General features: G+C 43.4%; 1 protein-coding gene across 4 annotated transcripts in view; it reads right to left on the bottom strand.

Annotated features, from left to right (window-relative positions):
* LOC140737331 (protein Smaug homolog 1-like) overlaps window positions 1-17,510 on the bottom strand; it is a 145,401-nt gene extending 127,891 nt beyond the window's left edge. For 2 of the 4 annotated variants that reach the window (XR_012101106.1, XM_073063765.1), the window contains exons 1-2: window positions 17,380-17,510; window positions 1,511-2,064 (exon numbers count right to left, since the gene is read on the bottom strand). Coding sequence is in view for 3 of the 4 variants with exons in the window: in XM_073063765.1 (XP_072919866.1) it covers window positions 1,511-1,706 (196 nt within the window). In the remaining variant the exon portion in view is untranslated. Of the gene's footprint in view, window positions 1-1,510; window positions 2,065-2,204; window positions 2,360-17,205; window positions 17,319-17,379 lie in introns of those variants that run through there. The other 2 variants (XM_073063767.1, XM_073063766.1) reach the window with 2 other exon arrangements.
* Window positions 17,511-19,758: the final 2,248 nt, after the last annotated feature.

Genomic DNA, 19,758 nt, shown 5'->3' with positions numbered 1-19,758 from the left:
TCCCACAAGAATTGCAATTTGGTCAGACAGAATTTTCAAAATTCACTAGACTTGCTCACATTGCGTCAACATCACTACTTTACCACTTTAAATTTATTATTGTCCTATACAGGGGCTGGTGGGGTGGAGATATGTCTCTATCAAAGGAGGTGTAAGACGCCCTCCCCTCTGTTATCTTGCAGGTCACTCATGGGCAAGGTGTAGCACCTGCTTAACCATCACCCCCCTCCCCCCCCACGATCAGGGTCATGTGAAGCCATGGGAGCAGGTGGTGGATGGTTGTGTGTGTATCACAAGCTCTGATTATGTGACCAATGACACATGACTGGAGAGTATTGATGATGGTAGGGATCACCTGTCTTGTAAAGACACTGCAAAGAAAGCAACAATGGGAAACTACTTCTTTTGGAAAAAGTTGCCAAGAACAATCATGGTCATGGAAAAACCACGATCGCCAATATTGTATGTTATGGCACTAACTATCTGTAGCAAAATAGACAAAGCAAAATGGTTTCAGTCATTGCTGAAGCAGACTTCAGGCTAGATTGAAACCATGCTGGATTAAAATGGTGGGGCCCAGGCTCGAGAGCAAGAGATGAACTGACATTTAGCCAACTTAAGTGCTGAGCGAGATTAAAAGATTAAGGCATCGAGGCTGAGGGTAGAGGACAAACCATTGCTGAGCTCACTACTCCATGTCAGCCAGGATCCCCTACCCAAGCCCGTCCCATAGCCTGCATCTGATCCATCTCTATCATTGGGCGCAAGGTGCAGGTGTCTCAACCAACTGCACTCACCTCAGCACTGAACTGGTTCTATAGCTATGGACTCCGTTTTGAGGACTTCACTGATCGTGTTTCTGTGTATTACTGTTTACTGATTTTATTGTTTGCATGGTTTGTTCTTTTTAATAACTTCCACAATAGGAGGTTTGTGTCTTTGTTGTGTGAAGTTTACGATAGATTTTACCGTGTTTCTGTTTTATGGCTGCCTGCAAGAATATGAATCTTAAGGTTGTATATGATATACATCATCATCATGTGCTGTATCGTATGACATGGGCAATCATGGTATTTCCATGTTCTTGACAAAGTTTTCTACACAACTGGTTTACCATTGCCTTTTTCTGGGCGGTCTCTTTACAAGACAGGTGACCCTAGCCATTATCAATACTCTTCAGAGATTGCCTGCCTGGTATTAATGGTCGTATAACCAGGACTTATGATGTACATCAGCTGCTCATATGACCATCCACCACCTGCTCCCATGGCTGCACGTGACCCTAATTGGGTGGGGGCTAAGCAGGTGCTACACCTTGCCCAAGACTGACCTGCAGGCTTGCAGAGGACAGGAGCGCCATACAACTCCTTTGGTAAGGACGCGTCTCCACCCCAACACCCATAAGGTATACGTACTTTGATAATAGTACTCTGAAAACAGTTCTCACATACTAACACACAAATATCAGACTTTTAATTACATTAAGGACAGGTCAACAGAAGCTACTCACCAGCATCATTGGCCTCTCCCTCCAGTATGTGGATTTCAGTGCAATCGGCCAGCGAGTGCTCCAAACAAATCTGAAGAAATCGAGCCTGGGTTCGACTGACCCTCTTCAGCAGAGATAGCAAGGCCACCGTCTGTTCGCATTCATTCCACCCCTTGAACCACCCAGCTAACACACCAACTTGATCCCGAAACATCATGATCGCAAGCCCGCACGATTGTCTGTCTCTTTTCTTCGGGCACCCCAACGCCGAGAGGAGAACATCACATGTTTCCAGTCTGTGGAGCGATATTGTAGCCTTTGAAGCAGTAGGTGTATTTTCTGTCAAAACATTTTTTTTTGAATGAAGGGATCCAAATAATTCCCCTCCCTTGCTTCGATTCACTTCCCCACCCACCCACCCCCTCCCCCCAGATACAGTAGTCTGGGAGAACTACTCAACACTGGAAACAGGACAGAGAAACAACTTCAGGCAATTTCTAGCAGAAGACCGTCGTAAACTCGGTACTTGCTTATTTTTTTCTCTTGTTTCTTGCAGTTAGGGCTTCATGTTGTCACTAAAAAGACAAAAAAAAAGAAATATCAAATACACAAGTATACTTTTGCAGCCAATTTTCCATATTTCTTCTTCGCCCTTCCCCATCTACTCAGCCACTGTTTTTATTCCAGGCATCTGTGAATACCATTCTGAACAAACCTGGAAAATGCTCTCACTTTTCTCAGACTTGTGGATCAGAGTGAGACGATGTGAATCAGTCCTCTATCACTCAGTACAGCTTTCAGTCTGCCTCCCCTGCCCCACCCACTCCCAGCATTACCCAGTTTACAGATCTAACAGTTCGATAGTCAGAATGTTTCCCAAGAAAGAATGCAACCCGCAGCAGCCACACCGCCACCCCAGAATCCAGCAGCCCAGGCCCATCTGGAGCAGTTATTAAGCCAAGAACTGAAGTTCCATCAATGTATGACATCAGTGCTAAAGCCACCCACATCTGGATTGCATTAGCATGCAGAGCACTCAGTGCTGGCACACACTGGATACAAAAAGAACTCTGCACAAAGTGGAAATTCATTTCAATAGTGCTACCACAAAAGGAAACAGAACATTCGATCAGGGACCTGACCGTACAGAGAAAAAAAACACCCTACTTTTAGTTCAAAGTTATAATGTTATTAATAATTTCACTTGAACTTCAAAATGCATCGCAATAAATCCACAGTTGTTCCATTAACAACTGAACTACAGGACCCAAGATTTGCAATGTTTGACTCATTCTCAATGGTCTAAAGGGCTCAGGGGGGGGGGGGGGGGAGAGAAGAGGAGAAACTGCAAGGATCAGGGAACACATGACTATAATGAGCTCACTAACATAATTTAGTATTGTGCTCAGGTAGATCTCTGGTATGAAAGGACAATACCATGAGGGAGGACATAGGAAGCTGGAGTGCAGGCAATCGTAGAGCTGTTTCCAACAGAAGCTCCCAAATTTAGTCACCTGACAAAGGAAATGCCCAGAGTCACTTTAGCATAATTCCCTCTGGCAAATTTGGTTGGACAGCTACATCACTCCAAAATAAGCACTTCAGTATGCATGGAAGAAAATTCAAAGCCACCTTTAAAAAACAAACACAGGCAACATTCCTGTTTTGTGGGCCATCATGGCATACTCTTCTTCAAAATGCCTTACTCACAATTGAATTTTTTTGTGAGCACCCTACTGGCTTCAATAATAAACGGTGTCTATTTAAAACCTTCCTATTCTGCAAGTCTGTTCTTCAGATTCACTAGTCGGCGACACTGTGAGCCATGAGGTCAAGAGTGTGAAATGTTTCTGTACAAAAGAGAAGTCGATGAAGGCAGAGACGCAGAAAAATACTGCTCCTTCAGCAAACAAACTGCTTAATTTCAGAGACATATACTTGAACATTTCGGTACAGGGATTGCTTGTCTAATTATTGATAAAGCACTATACATATGCCCTATATTTGCTACTTAAACAGTATTACAAGACCACTGCAATCCTGATGAAGGGTCTCAGCCCAAAACGTGGACTGTTTTTCCTTTTCCATAAATGCTGCCTGGCCCTGCTGAGTTCCTCTGCCATATTGTGTGTGCTACATAGGTAGTTGCACCATAAGTTTAGAACCAAACCACAGTTTAGGAACGTTGATGCCAATTCCTACTTTGGGGCAAGTTGCCTAATCAGAGTGAGGAAGTTCACAGGCCAGCAAAGATAATAATCTGGGTATCCATCAGGTAAAAAGTGCAAATTTGCAGAAGTTCCTTCTTTAGTTTTATAAATCCTGCTTGAAAAGTTTTTAAATAATGATCAATTGAGGGCAAAAACACATGTGGCTGCAAGGTCTAAAGATACTGAATAATTTGACACAGGTAGAGACTTATTAAATATTATTATGGAATCCCCACCACCCAGGCCATGCTCTCTTCTCAGTGCTGCCATCAGGTAGAAGGTACAAGAGCCTCAGGACTCACAACTCCAGGTTCACGAACAGTTACTACCCCTCAACCATCAGGCTCCTGAACCAGTGTGGATAACTTCACTCACCACAATGAGCCTCAGGTCCCACACCACCAGGTTCACGAACAGTTACTACCCCTCAACCACCAGGTTCTTGAATAAAAGGGGATAACTACACTCACTTGCCCCATCAATGAAGTGTTCCCACAATCAATTATCTCTTTTTAAGGACTATTTTCCTTGTTATCTCATGCTCTCATTATTTATTGCTATTTATTTATATTTGTACAGTTTGCTGCCTTCCGTACTCTGGTAGATCTTTCAATGATCCTGTTACAGTTACTATTCCATAGATTTGCTGAGTATGCCCACAAGAAAACGAATCTCTGGGTTATATATGGTGACAAATGTAGTTTGTTAATAAAATTTACTTTGAACTTTAAACAGTAAAGATTAAAGATCAGCTTTATTTGTCACAAAATGCCTTGTTTGCGTCAACAACCAACACAGTTAGAATATTTCACCAACAAAGCAACCCCACAACTTACTAACCCTAACTCGTACATCTCTGGAATGTGGGAGGAAACCCGAGCACCTGGAGAAAACACACGTGGTCATGTGGAAACGTACAAATTCCTTATGGATAGTAGCAGGAATTGAATCCCAATTGCCAGCACTGTAAAATGTGATGTGAACTACTTCACTATCATGCCGCTCTTGCAACAAATGAATCAGGACTCACTAGATGAAATTTATTTATTGAGTCAGTGCAGAATTGGCCCTTCCAGCCTTCAAGCTATGCCATCAAGCAATACCCCGATTTAACCCTAGACTGATCACAGGACAATATACAATGACCATTTAACCAATCAACTGGTACGTCTTTGGACCGTGGGAAGAAACCAAAGCACCCAGAGACAACCCACGTGGTCATGGGGAGAATGTATAAACTCCTTACAGTAGATGGTGGGAAATGATGGATTATTTAACTAAACATGAGTATACATTTACCCTTGATTCACATGATTGGCAGGGCATTTCAATGCAGAGCTGGAGCAAATCAAATAGGCTCAAGTACAGTGCTACAGGTATTGCATACCAATGGATAAGCGCCAATAAAAATTACTTGTACAAACAGATGAATAAAGTCATAGAATAATAAAAAAAAGTACAGCACAGAAACATGTCCTTTAGTCTATGCTGATTCATTTAACTTGCCTACTCCCAGCCACCTGCACCAGGACCATAGCTCTCGATACCCCTACCTATCCAAACTTCTTTTAAACACTGAAATAGAACTCACACGCACCACTTACGCCGGCAGCTCGTTCCACACTCTCATCACCCTCTGAGTGAAGTTTCCCCTCATGTTTCCTTAAACTTTTCACTTTTCACCCTTAGCTCATGACCTCTGATTGCAGTCCCACCCAACCTCAGTGGAGAAAGCTGCTTGCATTTACACTATCTAGACCACTCATAATTTTGTATACCTCTATCAAATCTCCTCTCAATCTTTTATGTTCCAAGGAATAAAGTCCTAACCTATTCCATCTTTCCTTATAACCCAGGTCCTCCAGACCCAGTAACATCCTCAAATTTTCTCTGTACTCTTTCAACCTTATTTACATCTTTCCTGTAGGTAGGTGACCAAAACTGCACACAATGTTCCAAATTAGGTCTCATCAACATCTTATACAACTTAAGCATCCTATCTCCTCTTCTCAATACTTAGATCTATGAAGACCAATGTGCCAAAAGCTTTCTTTACAACCCCATCTATCTGTGACGCCACTTTCAACAAATTATGGACCTGTATTCCCAGATCACTTTGTTCTAACACACTCAATGCCCTACCATTCACTATGTAAGACTTATCCTGATTGGTTGACTTGTCTGCATTATGTGGTGTATAGAGACAGATTGATCCCAAAGAAAATTAGTGTGTTATAGTAGCATTCCAAATACACAGATATAGATACTAGAAAAGTAGAAAGAATAAAAGATAAATTACCACAAACTGTCTAACAGGAGGGAGTCATCACTTCCCCAGCTGTAGATAACTCATTATTAAGCCTAATGGTCAAGGGTAAGAATGACCTCATATAGCGCTCTTTGGAGCAGCGCAGTTGTCTTAGTCTATTACTAAAACTGCTCCTCTGTTCAGCCAAGGTGGCATGCAGAGGGCAAGAAACATTGTCCAGCATTGCCAGGATTTTCCAGAGGGTCCTTTGTTCTACCAAAGCCCCCAGTGTGTCCAGTTTGACTCCTATAACAGAGCCAGGGTTTCCAATCAGCTTAACGAGCCTGTTTGCATCACCCATGTTGATGACATTTCCCCAGCACACCACTACATAGAAAATTGTACTGGCTTCAACAGACTGGTAGAACATGTGAGGAAGAGGCCTGCATACTCCAAAGGACTTCAGTATCCTGAGGAAGTAGAGACGACTCTGATCCTTCCTGTACACAGTCTCTGTGTTGGTGCTCCATTCAAGTCTGTCATCCAGGTACGCCTCCAGGTACTTGTAGGTCCTCACCACATCCATGTCCTTACCATCAATAGTAACAAGGAATAATGCAGGCTTAGTTTTCCTAAATTCCATCACCATCTCCTTAGTCTTACTAATGTTGAGCTGCAGATGATTCAGTTTGCACCATTCCTCAAACTCCTCCACCAGGACCCTGTATTCATCCTCCCACCCTCCTTTTACACACCCAACTATTGCTGTGTTAGAATTTCTGCAGATGACATGACTCAGTGCTGTCTTGTTGAATATTGGCAAAAGGCTCTGCTTCCACTGACCTTACATATAGGTCAATAAGGACCATACTATCTACCGTGAGGAGTGAAAGTCACCTCATTTACTCAGAATAAAATTTCAAGGCCACCTTCCTAAATTCCAAGGAGAGACAATTAAGTTAGATAATGGTGACCCAAAAGGAAAAAGGCACAGGTTAAGGTTGTAATTCATCTGCAATACACTACCAGCATTGCAGACATTAAATATGTCTTTTTTACTAACAGTCCTTGGACAGGGGTGAGTTGGACTTCTAATTGTACATGCTTCCAGGAATGCAGCATAATAATATAATGACCTAGACTATTGATCCAGAGAAATAATAAATCCCAACAGCACAGCTGTTGAGTTCAAATTCAATCTGGAATAGAAAGTAATGTCCATGACACTACTGGATTTCTTTTGTAACAAGCCACTGTAACAATGTTATTCACAGGTTCCAGGCCCAATGTGGTTGATTCCTGACTGATATCATCTAGATTGCTTCTGGTTTAGGAGCAGCTAGAGGATGAAGAGTAGTGCCATTATCTCACCAACAAAATTTTTAAAAATTTATTGAGATAGAGCGCAAAAAAGGCTTTACTGGGTTTTTTTTTGAGTTGCGTGCCCAGCAATCCCCAATTTAAACCTAGCCTAATTACAGAACAATTTACAATAACCTATCAACCTACCAACTGGTACGTCTTTGGACTGCGGGAGGAAATCTACGTGGTCACAGGGAGAATGTACAAACTCCCATACAAGCAACAGCTGTACTGTAAAGTGTTGTGCTAACCACTACACTACTGTGCCTACATTCATTGCAATACACACCAAATGCTGGATGAATACAGTGAGTGAGACACTCTTACTCCTCCCCATGACACTTCGACCATGTGCTCACCTAGACTCACTGCCACAGCCATGTATTAACTTTCCCACCTATTGCCTCCCATCCACCTGGTTTCACCTTTCACCTTCTAGCTTGTCCTCCTTCCCCTCCCTCACCTTCTTACTCTGGCATCTTCCCCCTTCCTTTCTAGTCCTGAAGAAGGGTCTCGGGCCGAAACTTCAACTCATTTCCATGGATGCTGCCTGAGCATTTTGTGTGTTGCTGTGTTCCAGCATCTGCAGAATCTGTGTTTACATCCACATTCATCTATGACCTAATTCCATTTAAAAACGGGCAGCATAACAGTATGTCGTATCACCAGCCTGCTCCTGTAACTCAGGTTTGATCCTAACTGTGTGTACGCTCTACACACCACCTATTCTCCAACACTGGGTGCTCCTGCTTCTTCAGATTCAGAATTAGGTTTAATAGCAATGGCAAAAATTGTGAAATTTGTTGTCTTTGCAACAGCAATAAAATACAATACATAAAAAAAACTGAATTACAGTAAATATATACAAGACCATAAGATATAGGAGCAAATTAAGCCATTCAGCCCATTGAGTCTGTTCTGCCATTTCATCAAGGCTGATCCATTTACCGTCTCAGCCTCAATCTCCTGCCTTCTCTGTATATCCCCTCATGGCCTGACTGATCAAGAATCTATCAACCTCTGCCTTCAAAATACCCATTGACTTGGCCTCCACAACCACCTATGGCAATGAATTCCACAGATTCACCACTCTCTGGCCAAAGAAATTCCTCCTCATCTCCATTCTAAAAGGACGTCCCCCTACTCTCTATAAAATACTTAAATTAAATAAGTAGTGAGGTACTGTTCTTGGGTTCAGTGTCCATTCAGAAATCGGATGGTATAGGGGAAGAAGCTGTTCCTGAATAGTTGAGTCCGTGCCTTCTGGTTTCTGTACCTCCTCCCTGATGGTAGCAATGAGAACAGAGCACGTCCTGGGTGATGGGGATCCTTAATGATGGTTGTCAGATTAACTTGCTGCTCTAAACTACACCTAGTGTAGTGGGTGGCAGGAGAACTGGAGTGAGACGATAGGAAAGAAAAATAGGTTATAGGGAAATGAGCAAGGAAATGGGGCCGACAGGAATGCTCCTGTAACTGGCAAAGACTCAGTGGGCAGAGTGCCCTATGCTGTAAGGAAATATGGAAAATTTGAACAAGTGAAAATTTGCAAAAGTACTTAAGTGCACATAACTTACTGCACTTGTTGGAAAGCTATGCACATTTGGGTCTGGTTCGAAGTTAAAGAAAACCTGAATTCTACCTCTCCAACCAAGTTGTCTGGAAGTGGTAGCAAGGAAAGTGTTATTGTTTCATGGCAGAAAACCAAAAGCCACAGCATCGGTGACATGGACTTCAGAAACAAATGCTTGTTGGTATCCCTTTGATGGTACTCTATAATTCACAGGAGATCAACGGGAACACTAGCCCATTTTTCTTCTGCTTGGGCTAGTGTGGTAACGAAGGCAAGCAGCCAGACAGACACCACTCCATCTTGCCTCACTCTCCCATACCGACAGTAATACTAAGAGCAATGCACCAGAGTAAATTAAATTGTGAACAGAGAGCAATACCCCTCTCCAGTCAGACGATAAGACACAGGAGCAGTATTAGGCCATTGAGTCTGTTCCCCCATCAAAACATGAGTGATTTATAGCAGGCCAGGCAGCATCTATAGGAAGAAGCACTGTCGACGTTTCGGGCCGAGACCCTTCATCAGGACTGACGAGGAGTCTCAGCCCAAAACGTCGACAGTGCTTCTCCCTACAGATGCTGCCTGGCCTGCTGTGTTCCACCAGCATTTTGTGTGTGTTGCTTGAGTTTCCAGCATCTGCAAATTTCCTCGTGTGAGTGACTTATTATCCCTTTCAAACCCATTCTCCTGCCTTCGCCCCATAACCTTCAACATCCTCTCCCAATACTTGTGGTAGTGATGGAATTAGATATCCAAAATGGAACAGTGTGTCACCTGAACAGATCAGCTGCAATGGCTGTTGTGTGGAGAAAGAAAGGAGGAATGGCTAATTAAAACTCCCACTTAAAGAGGAAACAGAGGCTCACATATCAAAATTATGTGGTCCCTTGCCACATAATTTTGGGAGTCAGGACTAGGGAAAGGGAAGGCAACATAAATGCTCAGTGCAGGCTCACAATTCCTTTCCAATCTCGTCCTAGATCTATAGCTGTAAGAAAAAGTTTGTGAACACTGCCTTTAGCTGGATTTCTGCATTAATGTGGTCTGATCTGCATGCAAGTACCAATAATAGACAAACAAAATCTGCCTAAACTAATACCACACAAACAACTGTACTTTTCAGGTCTTCGTTGAACACATTGAGAAACACAGAATCTTCAATCAAGGGGGATGCATGGACACAAGATTGATCCCTTCTCTCCAACACAATTATTATTGATAACTAGTCTATCACCAAGTATGCCAGAAATGATAAATTTTTCATGTGTTAGTGCTTGCACAAATGTACAACTTCAACAAGTTGGGGCACAAGACCAGAGGCATGGCTCACACACTGATTTGCTTCTTGAAAGGGAGAACCTGGGAGACACTCATTGAGTTTTGCTGATGAGCACACAGGGCAGACACTGGGTAAAAATCCCCTACATCTCCTACCCAGTCCATGTGTTGAAATACACACAGATCCAAAAGTTTATTATCTGTTAGTGATAAAGAGAAAACTATCTAGTCCAGGAGTTCCCAACCTGGGATCCACTGACTCCTCAGTTAATGATAGGAATCTATGGCATAGCATAAAAAAGGTTGGGAATCTCTGATCTAGTCTCAACTTTACAAGTGGCATGATCATGAATGTACAGTGTAAAGGAGAGACACGCTGTAGGCGATTCACAACTTTAAGCCCAAGTGCTTATTAAACTCTCAAAAAGAAAAAAAGATTGTAGTGTGCGACACAGATTTGAATTTGCAAACTGCAGATTTAGAATAGGCACTGGGTATTTCTTTGCACAGTAGGGTGACTAAACAACTCAAGGGAGTTCTGATCTTGACTCAAATTCTATAAAAAGATATGATACCAGAATGCCAAAAGCACGAGACCACACCAGATGAAGATAGCAGTCAAGTGATGCTTCTAACTGGAAAAGGCAGAGATGTGTATTATCCCCAGTGTATCAACCAGTGTATTTTGTGTTTGCAGATGCAGGACTTTTCTTCATGACTGAAGTTGAACAAGCAACAATCAGATCAATACGAATACTGCTCGAGTCTGTTCTTAATGCCAAGAATGTCAGGAGGTAAAACACTCTCCCGAGAAAGATTCCATCCCAGTTTAAAGACTTAAATGCAGGCACCCCCTCCCCAACACAAAGCCTACTACCCCTCCAATTCTTAACTGAAGTAATAATGTGTTGATTGAGACATCTTCTGTTCATTATAAATTTTGCAGAGGAAATCAGCAGAGGAAAGCAGCAATTGGATTTGGATTAAAAGGAAAGACAACAACTGGGCTGCAAGATGAAGACAGGAGAGTACGGAACTAAGGGGGGTGTATCTGGGATGACAAGTAGCACCGTTGAGCCTTCTGGAGACGTCATGGGCTTATCAACGAAATGTCAAAGAAGAAGGGTGCCCACCTGATGACCCCGATGACGTAGCTACCCTCCTCGTCACCACTCCAAGCCACTGCCAACATCTAGAGTGCCAACTTTATCATTGGGATTGAACCATCAAGTCCAAGTAGCTCTACTGATCTACTAAACCAATGCTCTAACTAGTTATTAGTTGTCATGGCATTATTTATAGAGGAATGGACCATTTAACACTTGCCCTCAACTTAAATCTGCAAGATGCCTGATCACAAAGCAAGTGTGCGCGAACTGGCTACTACGTTACAACAGTGTCTTCACTTCAAACATTATCTGATGGAAAAATGGCTTTGGGATGTCAAGTTTTGTGATGAACTTGTTCATTTCAAATACAATTCCCATCAGCTCAAACAGCATTTTTCAAAATTATGCACGTTTCCATATGCACTTTGGAGCAATGGTCCGCAAGACATAAATGCAAGCAGATAATATTGGCGCTGGAATGCGTGACGACATTTACTGATTATAGTGCAGAACAGGCCCTTCAAGCCCCAATTTAACCCCAGCTTAATCACAGGACAATTTACAATGATCAATTAACCTACCTACCGGTGTGTCTTTAGGACACCAGAGCACCTGACAGAAAACCTCCTCGGTCACGGGCAGAATCTAAAAACTCCTTACAGGCAGCCCCCAGCACATCTTGCATGTCAAAAACACTAGAAAATACGCAGATGCTGGAAATCCAAAGCAACACATACTGGAGGAACTCTGCAGGCCAAGCAGCATCTGTGGAAAAGAGCAAACAATCGATGTTTCAGGCCAAGACCCTTCATCAGGACTACATGCCTCTACCTGAAACATCTACACCTTATGTGTGCTGGTTGTAAATGCAAACAACACATTTCACTGTATATGTCAATGTGATAAATTAATCTGAAGCTAAATGCCAATTTGGATTCTGAATCTTCCCTTCCCACAAGCAAGCCTCACTGCAATACCACACTATGATCTTCAGGAAGGGAGAATCTAATGAATGAGACAGAGCAGTACATTATGAATCACTGGTTCAAGTCATCAGCCCTCCTGCCAGCATTCCACTCACTCATCTCATTACTAATCTGTATCGATGATTCAATCTGTGCTAACACCCACTGCAGATTAAAAGTTTTAATTTTTTAACTCTGCTGTTCTTCAATCTTAAAATATCACCATTCGAATGCCTCCTAATCAATGTGTAACCCATCAAACACAACAATAGTTTACCTAGAGTCATAAAGTCAGAGTTTAGACCATGCCAAACCATTTAGACTGCCTACTCCCATCCAACTGCACCAGCACTATAACCCTCTGTATCTCAACGATCCATGTACTTATCCAAACTTCTCTTATGCTGGCAGCTCATTCCATACTTTCACCACTCAAGTGAGGAAATTTCCCCTCATGTTTCCCTTAAACATTTCACCTCTCACCCTTAACCCATGACCTCTGGTTGTAGTTCCACCCAACCTCAGTGGAAGATGTCTGCTTGCATTTAACCTATCTATACCCCTCATAATATTGTATACCTCTACCAACTCTCCTCAATCTTCTACATTCCAAGGAATAGAGTCCTAACCTATTCAATCTTCCCTTATACCTCAGATCTTCCAGACCCGGCAACATCCTTGTAAATTTTCTCTATACTCTTTCAACCTTATTTACATCTTTCCTGTAAGTAGGTAACCAAAACTGAAGCAATACTCCTAAATAGGCTTTACCAACATCTTATACAACTTCAACCTTCCAACTCCTGTACTCAGTAGTTTGATTTATGAAGGCCAATGTGCCAGAACTTTTCTTCATGACCCTATCTACCTGTGATGCAACATTGAATTAATTATGGACCTATTACAACATTAACCTGTTATGGAACTGAGCTATAAACAGTTTGTTTGATTTTAGTATTAATAGATCTCAACAAGCTGACAAAAATGCTGCTACGTGTTTGATTCAGGAACGTGACACAGGAGCCTCAGGACTTGCATCATCAGGTTCAGGAACAGTTACTACCCCTCATCTACCAGGATCTTGACCCAAAGGGGATAGTTTCACTTGCCCCATCATTCAAATATTCCCACAACCTGCGGACTCACTTCCAAGAACTCTTCATCTCAGGATCTTAATATTTATTGCTTGCTTGCTTGCTTATTTATCTATCTATCTATTTATTTATCTTTTTCTTTTTGTATTTGCACAGATTGTTGTCTTCTACATCATGGTTGAACGCTCTAGTTGAGTGGTCTTTCACTGATTCTGTTATGGTTATTAGTCCATGGATTTATTGAGTATGCCTGTGAGAAAATTAATCTCAGGGTTGTAAATGGTGATTATATATCACACACACATATATACACACATTTTTATATATACACACACACACATATAAATAAAACTAAAAATATATACACTTTTATAATAAATTTACTTTGTACTTTGATTCCTTAGATGAGGGATAGAAAAGTAATTCTAAAAAAAAGCAAAGCACCATAATTCACGAACTTCAAGGACTGCCCCCCCCCCCAATCTGTGCCGGGAATAAAAAAGTCAAACTGGAATTTCAGTTTCAATATTGCCTCAAGGAATCACTCAAAAATATTAATTTCACAACTCATAACATTTGTATCGTACACCGCCTATAAGGAGTTTGAATGTTCTCCCTATGACCACTCGAGTTTCCTCCGGATACTCCATCACCCCACCCCCACCCAGCCACAGTCTAAATACATATCGGTTGGTAGGATAATTGGTCATTGTAAATTGTTCCGTGATTAAGTTGAGGTTAAAACAGGGGACTGCAGGGTGGTGCGGCTCAAAGGGCCAGAAGGACTAATTTTGCCTATATTTCAATAAATAAATAAATACGTAAACACATCCCTCCCCCCAGTTTGGGACATTACTAATAGATAACTTGGTGGCCTTGTTTAGGCAAAAACAAAACAAAGCTACATACCCTATCCCAATCATGACAATTCAGTGATGTACCAGCAAAAAAAAGTTCTCAGGCATAATAAACACACTAGGTTAATGAACTTTAATCCTTTCCTACTATTAAATAATGTTTCTTTTTGCAAATTCCAACTAAAACTTTCTTCTCTGCAAGAACTCCACCTCAAACTCAAGTTCAAGATAGTTAGAGACAATTCTTGGGATCAAAGAATTCACAGCTCACGCCAACCAAGTTTGAGTGTCACAGGACAGCTGACAAGAGAAACAGAAATGGACACACAGCTTCTGAGATTTGACATGCACTGTTCAGGCAGTACGGAGGAAGACTTACAACTGCCTGACACTGATGTGCAATTGTTAAAATGGGAAGGTATGATGGTCACCCAGCAGCATCCCTGGTGTGGACCCAACATTAATTTCAAGTCACTAAATACCCCTGAAAAATTATGACTTCACAATGTATTTCCTGCAACACACTTAAATACTGAACACAACAGCACACAGAACTTCTCAGATTTTTCAAATAGGTAAAGGTGGGCAAAGGCAAAAGGTAATTCAGCAGTTTCAGTCAAAATTAAAGTATTCATAAATGTTACTTAACACTTACATTTTCTGGTACGAGTTGAAACATAGACACAGTTACTTACAACACCAGTATTTATTTATGAGATAGAACATAGACCAGCACAGCACAGGAATAGGCCCTTCTGCCCATAATGTTGTTCCAAACCAACTAAAAAGCAAATCAAAAATACCCAAACACTAATTCCTCCTATCTACACAGATGTCCATATCCTTCCATCCACGTGCCTATCCAAATGTCTCTTAAAAGTCTCCAGTGTACTGGCCTCTACTACCAAACAATGCTGTGCTTTCCAGGCATACACCACTCAACTTACTCCTCACATCCGCTTTGAACCTCCCCCCTCTCATCTTCAATGCATGGTATTACAACCCTGGGAAACAGATACTCCCTGTCTACTCTATCTATGCCTCTCATAATCTTATAAACTTCTGCACCGGCACTCTAGAGAAAACAACCCAAGTTTATAGCACATGCCCTCCAAACCAGGCAGCATCCTGATAAACCTCTCCAAATCCTCAACATCCTTCCTATAGTGGGGTGACCAGAACTGTCACAATACTCCAGATGTGGCTAATCGGTTTTATAAAGTTGCAACATAACCTCTTGACTTTTGAACTCAGTGCCTTAACTAATCAAAGCAAGTATTCCATAAGCCTTGCCCCTAGCTGCACAGAATTTTAGTCAAAGGTATAATTTTTAGGATTCCATCTCACAGATTAGCATAGCGGCTAGTACACAGTAGTGCAGTGGTTATCAGAATGCTCTACCCGGTACAGGAGAGAGTTATATCTGCTGGCTGAGTGGTGTCGCAGCAACAACCTTGCCCTCATCATCAGTAAGACCAAAGAACTGATCGTGGGCTTCAGAAAGGGTAAGACGAGTAAACATACACCAATCCTCAAAGAGGGATCAGAAGTGGAAAGTGTAGGCAATTTCAAGTTCCTGGTTGTCAATATCTCTGAGGATCTATCCTGGGTACAACATACTGGTGCAGCTACAAAGGAGGTACGATAGCAGCTATATTTCATTAGGAGTTTGATGAGATTTGGTATATCACCAAGAACACTTGCAAATTTCTACAGAAGAGCATTATATGGGGCGAAGGGGGGTTACTGCACAGGATCAAAGTAGGCTGCAGAAAATTGCAAACTTAAGTCAGCTCCATCATGGGTACTACCCTCCATAGTATCCAGGACGCCTTCAAGGAGTGACGCTTCAAAAAGGGGGCATCCATTATCAAGGACCCCTATCACCCAGAAAATGCCTATTCACATTGCTGCCATCAGGAAGGAGATACAGGAGCCTGAAGGCACATACTCAGTGATTCAGGAATAGCTTCTTATCCTCTGCCATCAGATATCCGAATGGACATTGAACTAATGAATATGAATATACAGTTAACAGTTTTTTTCCCTATTGTCATACACTGCATTGTACTGCTCCTGCAAGGCAACAAATTTCACAACATATACCACTGACCTGAGTTTGATTCTGGTGAATGTGAAATTTGTTGCCACAGGTGGCTGTGGAGGCCAAGTCATTGGGTATACTTAAGGCAGAGGTTAATAGAGTCGCGGAGGAGGAGATTGGGGCTGAGGGGAAGGGATCAGCCTCAATGAAATGGCAGAATAAACCCGATGGACTGAATGGCTTAATTCTGCTCCTGTATCTGATAGTTTACTGGTTCCATTTGATATCAGAGAATGTATAGTATACAACCTGAAATTCTTAGTCTTCACAGACACCCATGAAACAGAAGAAAACCCAGAGAATGAATGGCAAATGTTAGAATCCCAAAGCTTTTCCACCCCCCCTACAAGCAGCAGCAACACATCAACCCTGCACCGTTCCCCAGCAGTATAAAGGACTTAAATACGGAAAAGATAAAGATTTGACAGAAAGCGTTCTCAAGAAGCCTGACTTACTCACTAAATATCTACAGAAGTCTGTTTCACCAATGAGTCACGCCTGTAACAGGTTGTCACATACAGAAATAAAAACTCCACTCCATTAGGTCAAAAATAATGAGAAACAACTGCCACCTTATTTTTTTTGGGGTGAACGAAGGGACAGAAAACAGAGTAAGTGCAGGGAGGGAGAGGGTGAGGCAGACAGAAAAGAGATACTGGTAGCCGAGCTGACAAGATTCAGGGGGTTGGGATAAGAATAAGGGAAAGGGACCAGCAGGATCCCCCTCTGAGGGAGGATTTAAAAAATCTTAACACCCCCCCCCCTCACCTCGCCCTTCCACCCAAATGGCGGGCTGCCTCCTCCCACCACTCTCCTCCTCCCACTCTCCCTCCGTCCACAGGACCACCCTGACCACCCCCGGGGATGCAACCCCCCAGCCCCTCAGTACCAATTCCAGGTGATGCCCGAGGCCTACCTCCCCTCCTCCCTCCTCCTTCTCCTCAGGCAAATCCCTCAGGGATAACAAACGTCAGCCAATCGGCCCGGCTCCGGTCCCACTCGACAGCCCGCTCCCTGAACATCCAGTCACAAAACAACCCCGGTCCACGCCCGCCGGCCGTCGAATTTTCTCGATCGCCCCGGCTCTCACCTGGGGGGAGGGGGGGCCTTCCCCGATTCCAGAAAGGCCCGGGCGACAGCGGCAGAGAGAGAAAAAAAATCCGCCGAGGGAAAACTCCGGCCCCACTAACTTGATCGGCCGCCGCTCGTTGGCCCTCATTGGTCGCCTCATGTCGCCGCCCCCTCCTGCCCTCCCGTTCGATTGGGTCAGCCAGCTGTCAATGACAGGCGCACGTCAAACACGTTCGGTTGCAGTTGCACTGGAATGGGAGAGACGGGACATGACGTAAGAGTGCACCGGATGCACGTTTGTGTTGTTTTCGCAGTGCAGGCTGGGTTCTGTAGTTCTCAGCCTGAAGCGGCTGGAACAACATGCATTTAACTAGCAACGCAAGATAACTGCACGTTCTCAGGGCCACCGAAATATTATAATTTAGGGAAATAATTGGTCAGGAGATCAGAAGTTTGATAAGACAGGAATTAAAGGAACAAGGTCACACAGAGTAGTGGCAAGAGTAGGCCATTCAGCCCCTCTGTCAATTATTCGGATCATGTCCTAAGGTCCTCTTTCTATGCAAACCCATATAACCTATGCCTGCCTTTTCATGGTACAGTCCATGTTCCAAGCCCTCCTCGATAATACTCCCTTACTCTTTCTGCTGTAGGTAATTGGGAGAAATATACGTAACTCACAACCACCAACATTTAGTTGGGGTTTCACTTTGAGAGCCTGGTCTGACGTGATGACATTATTAGTTTTAGTGCATTTTTGTGTGTAGGGTTTGGATTCAATAAAATGTGTTACAGGTTTCGTTAAACATAAAGCACCACACTTCCACTTTGTTCTATTTGGTGACTCTGGTACTCTAGGATGATTCCAGAGCTATTGGACATGATGGTCAATGCAGTTACTTTGAAACTGGGAGCAACACGCTGTCGCTGGTTTATACAAGCTGAGGCCCAGTTTGCTCTGCAAGAAATCACCACTGACCCCACCAAATTCTTTAATGTGGAGGCGCCCTTCGGCAAATCCATGGCTGTGAGAGTGGTGAGTCTGCTTGAACACTTGCCTAACATGATAAATACTAAACACAAAGTACACTGCAGATGCTGTGGTCAAAGCAACACGTACAACACATCTCGGCCCGTAACGTTGACTGCTCGTTTCCAAGGATGCTGCCCGACCTGCTGACTTCCTCCAGTGTGTTGTGCATGATAAATACTGATTGCTAAAAACTCACCTTTTACAGACTTTCGGACTATCGGAGTCTGAGTGCGCCAAATAGCTGCTCTCCTTGCCTGGTCTTGGCGATGGTAAACCGTCGGAGCTAATGGACCACATGCTGTCTCTCCTGGGAAATCACCATCTTGGTTTTATATTTAAAGAATTCTTCATGCAGCAAATGCCTAATCAAGTTCACATAACCCTCACTAATGCACCCGTGAAGGACTATAGGGAGCTTGCTAAAATGGCTGATAGTCTACATTCAGCCAGGCGACGGTGCATCATTCCTCCTCCTTTCTCTACCTGAATAAGCCCAGTCAGCATAAGGAGGCCCACAGCTGTGAAACAGACAATGCCAGGTCTGTGATTTTACCATGCTCGCTCTGGTATGAACACTAGGAAGTGCCAACCGCCTTGCATCTTCGACAGTGCCAGCGCATGGGGTCATCAGAGGTCTGTGAACACCGCGGGTTCTAACTACGAGGGTCGTCTATTGTTCACTACGGGCACCCTTTCGGGGTGAAGCTTCCTGTGTGACACGGGTACTCAAGTGAGCGTGCTGCCCGCATCACCTTTTGATGAGAAGGGAGAGAGTGATGAAACCTCGCTGAAGGCCACCAGCTGCAGCAGGCTCCAGACTTAAGGGACATGACGTGTGACACTGTGCTTCAGTGGGCGATGTTACACATGGGAACTTGTCCTGGCTAAAGAGGCTAGACCTCCGCTAGGTACAGATTTCCTGTGCGCCCAAGGACTGTTAGTCGATCTTAACAACTGCCAGCTTGTGGATGTCAAGGGCTTTGGGTCGTTATCCTGCTCCCCCAGTAAGTTCCCCACAATGACTCTGTCAAGCACATGCACCACTGCGTGTGAATTTACTCGACTGCTGGGTGAATTCCCAAACCTCACCAAGCCCACATTCTCCACTGCAGTCACAAAACATGGACGTGAGCACCACATTCCCACAACTGGCCCATCAGTCCATGCCCACACACGTAGACTGGACCCAGAAAAGCTGGCAACTGAGGGGGCAGAGTTTGCCAACATGGAAGGACTTGGCATAGTACGCCAGTCCAATAGCCCTAGGCTTCACCCCTCCACATGGGTCCAAAGTGCAAAGATCATTGATTACTGAAGCCTTATTGAGGTCCGCATCCCCCCCCCCAGATTTTTAACTGGACCCAC

The sequence above is a fragment of the Hemitrygon akajei genome, chromosome 12, assembly GCF_048418815.1.
Source record: "Hemitrygon akajei chromosome 12, sHemAka1.3, whole genome shotgun sequence".
Classification (NCBI taxonomy): Eukaryota; Metazoa; Chordata; class Chondrichthyes; order Myliobatiformes; family Dasyatidae; genus Hemitrygon; species Hemitrygon akajei.
Note: the sequence above shows the minus strand (reverse complement) of the source record. Positions and strands in the feature narration are given on the sequence as shown.